This window comes from Schistocerca gregaria, chromosome 2, assembly GCF_023897955.1.
Source record: "Schistocerca gregaria isolate iqSchGreg1 chromosome 2, iqSchGreg1.2, whole genome shotgun sequence".
NCBI lineage: Eukaryota > Metazoa > Arthropoda > Insecta > Orthoptera > Acrididae > Schistocerca > Schistocerca gregaria.
Genome location: NC_064921.1, coordinates 170,100,542 through 170,115,105, shown reverse-complemented (window position 1 = coordinate 170,115,105; position 14,564 = coordinate 170,100,542). Strand labels below are relative to the sequence as shown.

Sequence of the window (14,564 nt, the reverse complement as noted above, 5' to 3'; positions counted from 1 at the left end):
CCAATAGATTGTGGTCAGAGTCCACATCTGCCCCTGGAAATGTCTTACAATTTAAAACCTGGTTCCTAAATCTGTGTCTTACCATTATATAATCTATTCGATACCTTCTAGTATCTCCAGGCATCTGACATGTATACAACCTTCTTTCATGATTCTTGAACCAAGTGTTAGCTGTGATTAAGTTATGCTCCGTGCAAAATTCTACAAGGCGGCATCCTCTTTCATTTCTTAGCCCCAATCCATATTCACCTACTATGTTTCCTTCTCTCCCTTTTCCTACTATCGAATTCCAGTCACCCATGACTTAAATTTTCATCTCCCTTCACTACCTGAATAATTTCTTTTATCTCATCATACATTTCATCAATCCCTTCGTTATCTGCAGAGCTAGTTGGTATATAAACTTGTACTATTGTAGTAGGCATGGGCTTCGTGTGATGTCTTGCCCACAATAATGAGTTCACTATGCTGTTTGTAATAGCTTACCTGCACTCCTATTTTTTATTCATTATTAAACCTACTCCTGCATTACCCCCATTTGATTTTGTATTTATAACCCTGTATTCACCTGACCAAAGGTCTTGTTCATCCTGCCACCAAACTTCACTATTCCCACTATATATAACTTTAACCTATCCATTTCCCTTTTTAAATTTTCTAACCTACCTGCCTGATTAAGGGATCTGACATTCCACGTTCCGATCCGTAGAATGCCAGTTTTCTTTCTGCTGATAATGACTTCCTCTTGAGTAGCCCCCCCCCCCCCCCCCTCCCCCAGAGATTCAAATGGGGGACTATTTTACCTCCGGAATAATTTACTCAAGAGGACGCTATCATCATTTAATCATACACTAAAGCTGCATGCCCTCGGGAAAAATTACGGCTGTAGTTTCCCCTTGCTTTCAGCCGTTCGCAGTAGCAGCACAGCAAGGCTCGTTTTGGTTAGTGTTATGAGGCCAGATCAGTCAATTATCCCAACTGCTGGCCTTGCAACTACTGAAGAGGCTGCTGTCCCTCTTCAGGAAACACACATTTGTCTGTCCTATCAACAGATACCCCTCCTTTATGGCCGCACCTATGGCACAGCTGTCTGTGTGTCTGTATCGCTGAGGCACGCAAGCCTCCCCACCAATGGCAATGTCCATGGTTCATGGGGGGGGGGGGGGGGGGGAGGAGGTTGGTTTTGTTATGTGTCTGTATATGTTGTTATGTAAGTTGTTCATGAATATATTGGCTAGGAGATCACCAATTGATGATCCTATTGGAAGGCTGGAAGAGGAAATATATGTGATTCCTCCTGATAAAGTTAAGCGACCTTATAGAGGGAAAAGGAGAATTTGGCATTTGGAGAAAAGCATATATGCATTAAAGCAAAGTGGCCATTGCTGAAATAAATGTTTGCACAAAATTTTGATAAAACAAGGCATGTTACAGTCAAAGGCAGATCCAAGTATGTATCATAAAAGGAGCAACGAAGAAATTGTAATATGGCCATATGGGTAGATGATTTTTTTTTAAATTATTATTATTATTTTAACCAACAGTGAAATCCATATGGACATTTTAAAAAAAAACAGTTATGGTTAAAATTTAATATGCATGATTTAGAGGAAATTAATCAATACTTTGGCATGAAGATTCTAAGAAGTACTAACAGAGAATAATTGTGGATTGATCAATCTCTGTACACAAGGAAAATCTTAAAAAGTTCAATATGGAAAATTGTAAACCTATTTCTACTCCTATAGAAAATAATGCACAACTGCTAATAACTGATGATGACAAGAAATGTAAGGAAAGTGTACCCTATTTGGAACCTGTAGGAAGTCTACTGTACTTAGCACAGACTTCCAGACCAGACATTGCATTTGCCACAAATGCAGTAAGAAAGTTTTGCAGTGATCCAAGAGAAAAGCACTGGATGGCAGTCAAGAGAATATTCAGATATTTAAATGGAACTGATGATTATAAGTTAAAATATTCTAAAACTGGAAATGTAAATTTGGAAAGATATAGTGATGCAGACTGAGGAAATGAGCTGGAAAGCAGACACTTCATCACTGAAAGTTGGTTTAGGCTATTGGGATGGTCATGTAAGAGACAAAGAACTGTTGCTTTGAATACTGTAGAAGCTGAATGTATTGCCTTGGCCTCCACTAGCCAAGAAGTTCTTTGGATGTGTACACCGACGAGTGAAATAGAATCTCCTCCAACACTGAAGCCAACTGTGGTATTTTGTGACAATATGCGAGCTATTAAACTAGCAAAAAAATAATGACACCAGTGTAAGACCCAAATATATTTGCATAAGGCATCACTTTGTAAGACATCATGTGGAACAGGGAAATATAATCCTCAGTTATCAATGCACAGAAGAAATGTTATCTGATCTCCAAACCAAGCCTCTCAGTAAGGACAAATTTCAGAAGCTGGTGAAACATTATGGTTTAACCTGGGATGTATAATATGGAGTATCTGAAAAATATTTGTTCAAGGGGGAGTGTTGGGGACATGTGAACAAACATTTTCCAGTGCACATAATGGCGCCCAAGATATGATGTGCAGAGTGCATTACACTCTGTGGAATATATATGTTCCGTGTTTGTGGATGGTCAAAGTAATACATTTGTGTAGCCAAGTGTATTAATATGTGTTGTGCGAATTAAGCAAAAGTGTATTTTGTCTCTTAAATAGTTGTTACTTGTCATTTAATTGCATTGATCTGCATAAACTACAACACAACTGACCCATCCACTCCATCTTACTGCAGTCCATCCCAGTATTATCCTACCCCATCAAACACAGGGCCACCTGTAAAAGCAGCCGTTTTATATACCAGCTCCACTGCAATTACCGTACAGCATTTTTCTGTGGGTATGACCACCAAACAGCTGTCCATCTGAATGTCTGGCTGACTCCCAACTGTGGCCAAGAGTAGAGTAGTGGCAAAACATGTTTCTGAGCATAAAATGCTTTATTTCAATGGCTGCTTCACAATTCGTGCCATTTGGATCCTTCTGCCCGACAGAATTTTTTTCCAACTACATTGATGGGAGTTGTTTCTGCAATCCTCCTGGACTGAAACTGCTGTCTACTCCTCCACAACCATTACTACCCTGTCACAGGATTCAATCTTCACTCATCCTGCACACAACCACTTTCCCACAGCCCCCCTTTTCTCTATTCTGTTACCCCCTCCCAATCCACATCACCACCATCATGTGCTGCACAAACTCAATGGTGCTGGTGCCCATCTCTCATTCCTATCATGAGATCTTTCCCTCCTGCATTCCTACCCTGTGCACCTACTGCCTTCCTCTGATCTACCAGCCACCCCTTCCCAATGCTCCCTCCCACTTACCACCTCTTTTTCTCCTGCTCTTCTACTCTGACAGTTCCTCACTCCCCAGTCAAGCTGCAGAGTGGCAGTCCTGGCATTGTCAAAAAGTATTCTTCCAAAAGCTAGCAAATTGCAATCTTCTTTATGTGCCTGTCAATGACTTGACACCACTTCTGCTCAGCAAACTGTTACCCGAGCTTCTACCAGGACATTTTATTGCCATACCTATATGCCCAACCAATATTTCACACAGTTAGTTTATCTTATTTTAGTGGCATGGGAATTTCCCACAAAAAATCCTTGCCGTCAAATTTCTTCATTTCACATTTTTTTCTTGAGGACTCATGCTTGCTTACTTATACTTATAAAATCAGTCTTTCTTCAGATACAATTGTTTGACACCAGTCATCTTCAAAATAGTCCCCTTCAGTCTCTACACACCTCTCCCAACACTGTTGCCATTGCTGGAAAGCCTCATTTGGTATGGTATGCAGCTGTTCTGTCAAATTCTGCATAATGTCATCCCTGTTCTGAAGTCTGGTCCTTTTCAGAGTCTTTTCAGTTAAGGGAAAAGCCAGAAGTCACTTGGTGCAGGGTTACAGGAACAGGGAGGCTGACAAACCACACCCATGTAAATCCAGAACACATCACCAGTGATCACAGTGTTAAGTTGGGATTACTGTTCACAGTATCCAGCATTTCCTGTGCAATCTCTGACAAGCTGCTTCTCCTCAGTTGTTAGCAGGTCCAAATGTTCCCTTAAATTGGAATAAATGGATTCAGCAATAATTTTAACCTCATCTGCAAGTTCTTTTACTGTGATTCATCTATCTTGCATCAGCAGGGTCCTCATGTGATCAAGAACCTCATTTCCAGCTGTTGAGGGCTTACCTGAAGAGCATCTTTGAGGTGGTGGTACCACTTCTTTACCTCTGTGGTACTCACTGCTTTTTCCATAAACAGGTGTCAAATTTTGTGGATTGTTTCAACTTTATAATCGCCAAGCTTAGAACAAAATTTGATGTTCCACCACTACAAAGTCCGACAAATACCATTTACATGTATTCACTTGTCAAAAGCTATCTGGTACATGTATTCACTTGTCAAAAGCTAGCCAGTGACTAGTTGTTTCTGCAGCCATGGGGAAAAAAAAGGGCATGTGGAGTACGTATGCCTACGAAAATAGAAAGTGCGAGCACACCAACACGATTGTTGGTTTTAGCAGTAAAAAAATATGGTCAGACCTTTTTCGACAGTCTTCATGTATCATTTTTCTCCTGTGTTGTACTCATTCACCACATGAAATGAATCATTGGAGAAGAAACAGACATCCTTCAAGAAAGAAAAATGAATATTTTGGACACAGAAAGATAGGGCACATTACTCATCCACTTGCAATATTTAGACATTATGTAAGAGAAATAACTAAGTCATTGTAATGAGCATGTGGCACTGTCTCTATTTTTGATAGTAACAGTGATCAAACAACAATCCAAAAACAGTTAAAGTAGCTACTTACTTGTTGAGGCAGCTGCTTCTGTGCCCTTTTCATTCACTTCAATGAAAGTTCTCTGCTTCACTTGGCTCACAAAGAGACCAGTGTCAGAAATTCCACTGAAGTCTGCCAAGTTTCTGTCAAACATATCACTTAATCCCAACTGAAATAATCAATTATTTTATCTGAGTGTCCTGGTATGGATGAGAAGAATTAGAAAACAGTCCATAGAAAGTAATGTCTAGCAACAAAAATAAGTAATGAAATTCAGTCATATAAATAGGTGCATTATACAGTAATGTGGGAAAACAAGCATGAAATATTTATTCTGATTGAAAACTATGTGGTTACTAAACAATGATTTACCAAGAGGAAAAAAAACCTTCACCTCACTGAAGAACAAGTAGAAGGATATAATAGAGAAAGAAATCTGCTCTCATACCTGATGGATCACAACAACAATCACTTTATTGAGATCAAATTTAATATGTATGAAACATACTTTTTATCTTCTTCGTAAAGGAGAAAGACTAAAGAGTTTAATGACTTTCCTCATCTAATGTATCTAGTTCACAACTGTGACCTGAATTACTAACTAATGAAAACTGTTTATTATTAAGTCCTTCTAAAAGATACATGCTGGAAACTGTAAAATGAAAACTGCTGAGGGATATGGACATACATCCATATGATAGCGGGAGCATGTGAACGCACTGACTGTCCACAGCAGTCAGTAATGCTGAAAGCAGAGAAATGGAGTCTTCAAAACAAGAGCAAAAGGATGCAGCACATTTTCTTACAGTGAAAAGAGTCACAAATGGAAATTCACTGATGAATAGCACAAGTGTATGGACATCAATGAATGTCCATTGGAATTCCGATGCTCAATTCAACCTGCAACTAAGGCTGCCATCATAACTATTTTCAATATTGAGGGCATTTTTCAATAATGAGGGCATTCACCTGTTGGACAAAAGTATGAGTAATGTGGTGCGATGTACCACATTGTATGCCACCTGCCTGATGATATTTGTCCTTCCTTGAATTCCTTGTGCTCAAGATGGTGGCCAGAGTGAAAGTTCCTAGAGTATAGTCACGAAAAACTGAATTGGGCAGCAAAAAGCAAGTGTGTACAAATGTAAAACTGAAATTATTTCAAGTTTGCAATTCACTGTTGCCAAATTAAAAATGAGTATCTCTAAACTTCAGGGAGCAAAAAACTGTGCTGTTGTTATGGCAAAATTCAGCAAATCTTCTGCATCACAGGTCAAGCAAACTAAGAAAAGCAGACTAAAGTGCCATATAAAAACAGAAGATGAAAACTACTGAAGACTGTAGCATACAAAAATTTTGTGAATGATTTTTTCCATATGCTTTCTATTGCTGATTGTAGAAAGTTGTGAACAGTGTGGAACCACGTGGCAAGATCAAAGACTGCACAAATAAGACAAGACAGTAATGAACTTTACAACAGAAAAATAACCAACATAATGTGAATGTCAACAGCATTCATTTACTGACTATTAGAAATTTTTCTGACAAAAAGAATGGAGTAGAAAATGTGAATCTAGACAGCAATCTTCCCACAAAATTACATGTAAAATTGACATTTACACTAATAGCCAAGGGTGATCTACAGCCTCTGAATTATGAAGTATGTGTAGACATGAGACCCCCCCCCCCCCCCCCCCAACACACACACACAGTGAGAAAAATTTTGTGCTTTCCCTTGAACAGCAACTGCACAAATTCGGAAATATAAATGTGATTTTTTTTTTTTTTTTCTGCACTGCATCATCACGACCTACACAAATGGTGCTGTGTGAATGACGAAGTGGAGAAAATAAAGATGTGCAAAATGTACAGAGGGAATTTTCTACCACGACCAAGAGCAGTGACAAAAATGTTTGTTTACAGGAGGTAAACATTCCAGCAGTTCCAACTTGGACTGCTACATTGTTTCTAATTTGGATATGCACATGCACATGCGTGTTCACTTTAGAATGATAGCAAGGTCTAACATTTTCAAAATTAGGTAAGACAGTATACTGTTCAGAAGTATATGCCAAGTTTAGTTATGTAAGACTGACTGGCATAATAATAATTGTTAGCCTGTATAGATCTCCAAATGGAGATATAAATATATTTTTTTCATCAGTATGGATTAGTTGTTAAGAAACTTTTTAAGTTTAAAACAAAGGTTGTTATTTGTGGAGATTTTAATACTGAAATGGGATATTCAGAGCAACAAGACACCAGAAGTTATTAGCCAAGATAATTCTTCCAGCCAGGTATGTCAAACATTGAACTGATCCATGAGAACTGAATGAGTACTTTGTCACATTGATCAAAGACCTCTGAGTCAAAATTAAGGCTGAACATACATCTGCAAGGAATCTGCTTGGTCCCTGGCAGTCTAAAGAGCCTTTGTTTCATTAGTATAAAATCACACTCAAAGTCTGTAAAACTGTTTCTAAATTACCTCATTCCAAAAGTATGGACTGGTACAGAATACCTACTTATGTTGCTAAAAGAACAGTTCAGTTGATAAGTAAGGCACTAAGTGTTGTTTTTAATAAATGTTTAGAGTATTATGTTTTTCTGAATTCCTTCAAGATTTCAAATGTTATCCCCATTTTCGAATAGGAAGAAAAGCAACTACTGAAGAACTACTGACCAGTCTCTGTTGTGCTAGTACCCTCAAAAATATCTGAATCCTCATGCACATTCAATCAAGCAATTATTGTGGAAAGCATGACCATCTTTGCAACAATCATTATGAATTTCAAATGGTAAAAATACCACAGTAGCTGTTCTGCAAAGTGTCGATCACACTTCAGCAACTACCAAAATTATGATGACTTTTTCCTTTTACTACGTTACTAACAAAACTGGAGTATTATGGTGTACACAAATCTACATTAGCATTAATTTGCTTTCCTACCTGAACAATAAAAGACAATTTGACTCACTTAGAAATAGTCATTCATTAGTAAAAACTAGTCAGATGTTCCACAGGGCTTTGTCATTGGCTCCTTCTTTTTCACCGTGGCCAGCAATGACTTGCCTCATTGTGTATCAGTGTCTGTAATCTGCTATGCTGATTATACAACTTAACTTATTTCACATCATGACATCCCAACCCTTTATATGGTTATGCAAGCACTTCTTGACTCTGCATTACATTGGTTTGCAGCCAATAAAATTGTTCATGATCTAGGAAAAACAATCAAATGTGTATGTCAGGACTGTCTAAGAACACATGAAATATATGTGGCAAACCCCTGCGAATACATATTGATGCCAAACTCAATGGGGAAGAGCACATCCACCAAGTTTGTAGAGATATCTCATGAGTATTTTATATTATTTAAAAACTGAGTGGTGTCATCAGTAATAATTATCTCCATATGATATATCTGGGGCTCTTTCAGTCACATACCCCATATGACCTACTCATAGGGGAACATTTCCCTATCTATAACGAAAAATGGTCTGTATAATATGCAATGTTGGTCCCATAGCGCACGGTCACTATCTTTTTGTCAGGCTTAGGATACTAACAGTTGTGAGTATGTATATCCATGTCTCTGCACTTTTTATCAGGAACAATATTAAAGAATATTGTATCAAGGAAACTTTAAATACTTAAGATTCTAGTTTTTCTCTTCCACTTGATGAGTATGATATTGAATTTATTATTTAAGTCTGTAGCTGTGCCTTGTAAACTGAGTGCATTACTGTTATCTGTGTTGTACTACGAGTAGTGTGTAATGTTGACACACAGAAACAATGCCGTCCTCCATTCCCTAAGGTCAAAATTTTGACAGTCGTAAATATGTGTCTTTGTCCGATTTATGTATGTTAAGAATAATACCACAAGTTTGGTAGTTGGCAACCAATTCCACACTTTGAAACATTTTTTTGATACACCTAACATTGAAATTCATATTAAGATTACGATTTAAAACCTGTATAACTGGTGAATATAAGATATTTAATTTGTACATTTAATGTTAACATTAGTTTTAATATTTATATTGCAACTGTAACACACTATCACTGAGAAAAACTATTCTGCTGTCTGTGGTCAATGGAATGTAAGGAATCCGAATCTGCCCTTTACAGTGGACATGCTCTGCTCTTCATACACCTGTGTCATTCTCTGATGAATTTTTGTTTCCCACTCTCCTCCTGCTGGCAGGAAACTTGCCACAACCTTTGTTGTTCTTTTGAAACCTCTCTTTATCTGTTTTCGGCATAACTGAGTGCAGTGGGTGATTGACATGTGTAATTGCTCACCCTGTCATCACATGGGTGTGCACCCATATCTCTCTACAGCAAGTCTGGGGCCTCAGTGCTCTTACAGAGGCCACAAATTCTTCCATAGGTAATGATTTTATGATTCCTTCAGCAGTTTGCATTCTAAAGACTCAGGATCGTCTCTCTCTAAATGAACCTAATAAGAAGTAATACGAGCAGTACATTTACTACCACATACTATTTATGCCTTGTTCATTTTCCTTTTTTTGATTTTTGTAAGCATATATGTTACCTTTTTGATAAAATCATTGTTTACTGCATAACTTCTCAAAGAACTATTGTTTTCATATTTGTGGAATACTGAGATCTTTTAATATGATGCCTCAAGTCTTGCATCTGCTTCCAACAAATCCACCAATAAAGTAAAAGCAATGTGGAATATTATAAAAAGGGAAGAGGGGAAATCAAAGCTACACACACGAACATAGAAATCAAACTCAACAATGAATCTATGTCTGACTGATCACCTCAGAAGTTAACTCGCATAGTGCTCAGAGCCATTTTTGCTCAGAATCTATATCTAATCTCAAAGTTAGGGTGAGCTCTTTCAACATATTCTTCACGAGCATAGCTGAAAAACTGGTCAAAAATAATCCTAACACAAATACCAACCAGCAAACCAAAAATATCACACATGTGCAGAATCAATTTTCATTACCAACATCACTGAACATGATGTTGCAAAGGCCCTCAGAGTTAAAAAATTCATATTCAGCTGGAATTGATGTTATCCTAGCAGCTGTCATCAAAAATTGTGTACACACAATTGCTGAACCATTAACTCACCTTTCCAGGTAGGTACTTTCCCTGAAGCTCTGAAACTTTCTAAACTAATTCCTGTCTTCAAAAAAGATTATGATAAAGATATGAATAACTACAGGCCTATCTCAATCTCATCCTTCTCTTCTAAAGTTTTTGAAAAAATAATGTACAAAAAACTGATTGACATCATTGGAAAGAAAAGGTTTACTAAGTTTAGCTCAACATGGGTTCAGAAGCAATGAATCTACTGAAACTGCAGTATATAACTGCATAAATACACTGTTAGAAAAAAAAAAAAAAAAACCGTAACAGGCCTATTTCTGCATCTGTCAAAGGCTTTTGACACTGTTCACCAGAAAATATTGCTGGAAAAAATGGAACACTATGGCATCAGAGAAACTGTAAAGCAAGGTGTACCACAAGGCTCAGTATTGGGAAGCAAGGTGTACCACAAGGCTCAGTATTGGGACCTCTACTTTTTCTCCTGTATATTGATGACTTGAGCCTGAATGTAGATGCACACAAAACAATAATATTTGCTGATGACACAACTGTACTCCTCAAAGGGAAGAATACAGAGGCTGTACAAAAAGCTGTGAACTTAGCCAAAATCAACAGATTAACTATCAACACAAAAAAAAGCTTCCATGAACTTTCACACAACACAAAATGCAAATTAGGACTCAGCCAGTTGTCACTGTAAATAACCAGCCAATAGATACTGACACTGTTTCCAAATTCCTGGGTCTGTGGGTTCAAGATAACCTGAAATATAATACACATACAGGTAAGGTAAATCCCAGAATTAGTTCTGGCTGTTATGCACTGAGTGTACTGAAATCATGTGATGGCCTGAAAACATTAACCAGTGCATACTACACATACATAGAAGCCCTCATAAAATATGGTGTGATATTCTGGGAAAATTCTCCAACTGCCCTGAGCACATTCTAAACCCAGAAGAGAGCAATGAGGATTATTACTGGGAGCAAACCCAGAGACTCCTGCAAACCCATCTTCAGAAAGTTGGAAATCTTTTCACTGCCTTGCCTATACATTCCCAAGACTAAATTTTTCCAGTGCCAACTGACTCCATACATAAACACAACACCTGGAAAGACTCAGATGTGCATGTTTTATGTACAAACACTCAACTGTGTAAAACGGGAGCTTTCCACAGGGGCCTTCAACTGTTCAACAGTCTTCCCACTAGTGTTAAGTCCATTGAAGACAACATAAAATTTAGCAAAGCCGTGAAGTCATATTTGTTGTTGCACTGTTTTTACTCTATAAATGAATATCGAGAACAGTAATCTTGCTATTTATGTTAAAATGAAAACATTGAGCAATGGAGTGAAGTAAACTTAACCAATCTTTGCAATATAATACACTAGGATACTACATGTTAATATAGTTAACAATGTTAACTGATATTTTCGGGCATCTGTAACACACTGTGTATCATCAGATCACATGGAATAAATAAATAAACAAACACCCTAATTCTTATACATTTGAAGATATAATATCTTCGCAGAAAGTTCCCTGAAATAGTCATCCAAAAGGATACACTTTCCAGTCAGATGACTACGGCAGGCATCACCTATGCTAGGCAAACAAGTGAAGATGGCAGAAGCCTGGCAGTGAGGGAAGAGAGGTACAGTGATATGACCTTGTATTTAAATTAGGTATCTGTTTGTTCTTTATAAGAACAACAATACAGGAGAACAGGAAATAATGGAATTTTGAAGTTTTGCCAAAAGGGGGACCACATGGCTGAGTTGTGGGTTGGAATTCAATATTGGCTCAGTACTGAATTTCACAATTACAAGTTTATATGAAAGTGAAAAATTGCTGGAGTAATATGTTAATTAAAAGTTGATTTTATTCTAAGGCAAGTGAAGGAAACAAATTTCCTAGTTACTTTAATTTTTGTGGGATAGCTAGTATAGTATAATATGTCTGCCAGTGGCCTTATAGAGCCAGTATTCATCAAAGAAGTTGTATCAAGTTAATAATATAATACCTTATTGTTCAAATGAGCCATTTGTTCAGCTCTGCTGAAGTGTTTTCTCCACAGATTTTAACCACTATCACATTACCGTTAAAATAAGTGATCACTGGTGCACAGCATATTTGTTGGAAGATGGAAAGAACAGTAAGAAAGTGTTGCATATTTAACTGGATCCTTGTATGTATCATCATTACACTTACAAGGAGATGCCCTAGGGCAGAGATTGAGTTTTGAAATTATCTATGTAGGTTAGGGTCCCTAGTATTACACCTTTCAGTCGTTCATCAAAGTGGGCTCTCATTTGTGAGTAATCAATGAGAAATGAATTCCCATGATTCACTTCAGCCTTAAATATAAGAACACTGTGCAGAGTAGCAGCATTGCATGGGGATCAAGGAATATTCCTGATCTGCAGAAAGTTGCAGGTTTGAATAATGTCAGGAGCTTCATTATAATTTACTTTTTAATTTTTATTGAAAAGGCTATTTTTATTCAACTGATTAGTTTAAATGTAGCTCTTTAAAATTTCTAATCCTATGTTGCATCATTTTAATCCTCATATTAACTTTTCGAGTTGCTCTCATTTTTTTCTTCCTAGTATTGTTTTTTATTTGGAATCTTTTTCCACATCATTTTAGTTGCTGTTATATATTAACTCTGATTTAGTTTCTTCCATTTTATCATTTTATATTCACTGCTGTTCATTCACTATTTCTATTCCTCATTTTTCATTTAAAATCCATTCTTTCCTATACATCTTCATCTGCATTATTTTGTTCTTAGTGCAACAAGATGTATGGTTGAATTGTTTGTATGACAATACCCATGACAAAAATCTACATCTTGTGGGAGTGAAAAAAAGACTATTTTACACCCAGTATAAACAGAATACTTTATCTTTTGTTTCTTAAGAGATAGATCAGTAGTTTCAAACATTTAAATATTGCGACAGATACAAAAAAATAATTATAATCATCTGCACAAAGATTCCAAATTAAAAATGACAGGAAGAAAAAAGGGGGAAAATGGAGAAGTTAATACAATGATTAAAATGATGCAAAAAAAGGACTAGAATTTAAACAGAGTACATTTATATCAACTAACTAATTAAATGTAATGCTAAGAGTCATTTTGATACACATTTGAAAGTAAAGAACTACAAAGCAACTGACAGAATTTGAGCATATAATCTTTATCATGTCAAGAACATATATTACCCCTACATTACACAGCCTCTGTGCATAATTACTAATTATCTTGAATTTAAGGCTCTAGAGGAGCCACAATATTCATTTTCATCTATTACTCGCAAATGATGGCCTATTTTGATGAACGACCATAAGGTAACGACAATAACCTGCATGGCGAATGATTTCAAAAGCTCAATCCCACCTCTGAGGATCTCTCCTTGTTAGCTCTAGGAGAGTTAGCATGCACCACAGAGCATCTAATATGTGACATATTGCCTATGAATCCATTCCTATAATATACTGTATACTACTACTCACTCTGTTTTACAATAATAAGATTAGTTACTGTGGCTAAATATCATTTCAAATACATGTAATTTAGTAACTGTAATATAAATGAAAGTCTTAATCCTTGGTTTTTGTGCCTTTGACAGTTAATATTTAAAAAGAACAAACAATTTGAGTCATGAATATGTGGACCTTAAAGTAATAAACTACACTGACCTTAATAAGCGTAGGATTCAAATTTATGTCATTTTGTAGCAAGAATCGGGGCAATGTAACTTCTACCTCAGCAGGATATATTGTTCTTAAAGCCTCTATAATATCTGCAACACGAAGTTGATTTTCCAGCACTCTCAAACCATCAATCTTGCGTGGCAACAAAATTACCATACTCAGGTTCCGCCCCTAAATGAGAAATTTTCGATAAGTTTATTTTGTACATTAGATTTACATAGAAAACTGAAAAACAAGACTAAACCAAACAATGAAAAATCCATGATGGAATGTAACAATATTATGAAAAGGATAGTAGCTACTTACCACTAGTCACTACTCAAACAGAAAGATTGTCAGAAAGTGAGTTTTCGACCAACAAGGCTTTTGCCAAAAACAGACAACACAGACATGCACATGTGCACACGCTCACACATGCGCCCGTGCACGCACATGCTCAGTCTCTGACTGACTGAGGCCAGACTCAGAATCATATCTGCACAACAGACATATGGCCAAACACAACAGCCAGAGACAGAGCCCGAATCTGTGGTTGTGTGTGAGTGCTTGCGAGGGTGTGAGTGTTTGGTGTCTATTTGTGATGAAGGCCTTATTGGCTGAAAGCTCACTTTCTGAGAGTCTTTTTGTTGTGCCTATCTGTGACTTAGCATCTCTGCTATATGGTGAATAGCAACTATCCTTTTCATAATTCTGAAAAGCAAGACTCCCACTTCTGAAAAATAACACAATGTCACTTATAGGGTTTCCCCTACATTATTAACTCCTTAATGTTTTCCAAAAAATATTTTTTTAATGTGATTGTTAAATACATGGTTTATTTTTCATGAATAGTAAATACAATCTTTAACCAAATAGTCGTTTGAGGATAACTGCTTTACTGGGCACAGTACTGTTTGAGATGATTTATCTTTTCCTAATCTA

General features: G+C 36.9%; 1 protein-coding gene across 6 annotated transcripts in view; it reads right to left on the bottom strand.

The window, feature by feature from the left end:
• The window catches only part of LOC126336609 (leukocyte elastase inhibitor-like), a 134,914-nt gene that overhangs the window by 54,574 nt on the left and 65,776 nt on the right, over window positions 1-14,564 (bottom strand). For 5 of the 6 annotated variants that reach the window (XR_007564982.1, XR_007564981.1, XM_050000477.1 and 2 more), the window contains exons 6-7: window positions 13,629-13,814; window positions 4,860-4,998 (exon numbers count right to left, since the gene is read on the bottom strand). Coding sequence is in view for 4 of the 6 variants with exons in the window: in XM_050000477.1 (XP_049856434.1) it covers window positions 4,860-4,998; window positions 13,629-13,814 (325 nt within the window). In the remaining 2 variants the exon portion in view is untranslated. The remainder of the gene's footprint in view (window positions 1-4,859; window positions 4,999-13,628; window positions 13,815-14,564) is intronic. The other variant, XM_050000479.1, reaches the window with a different exon arrangement.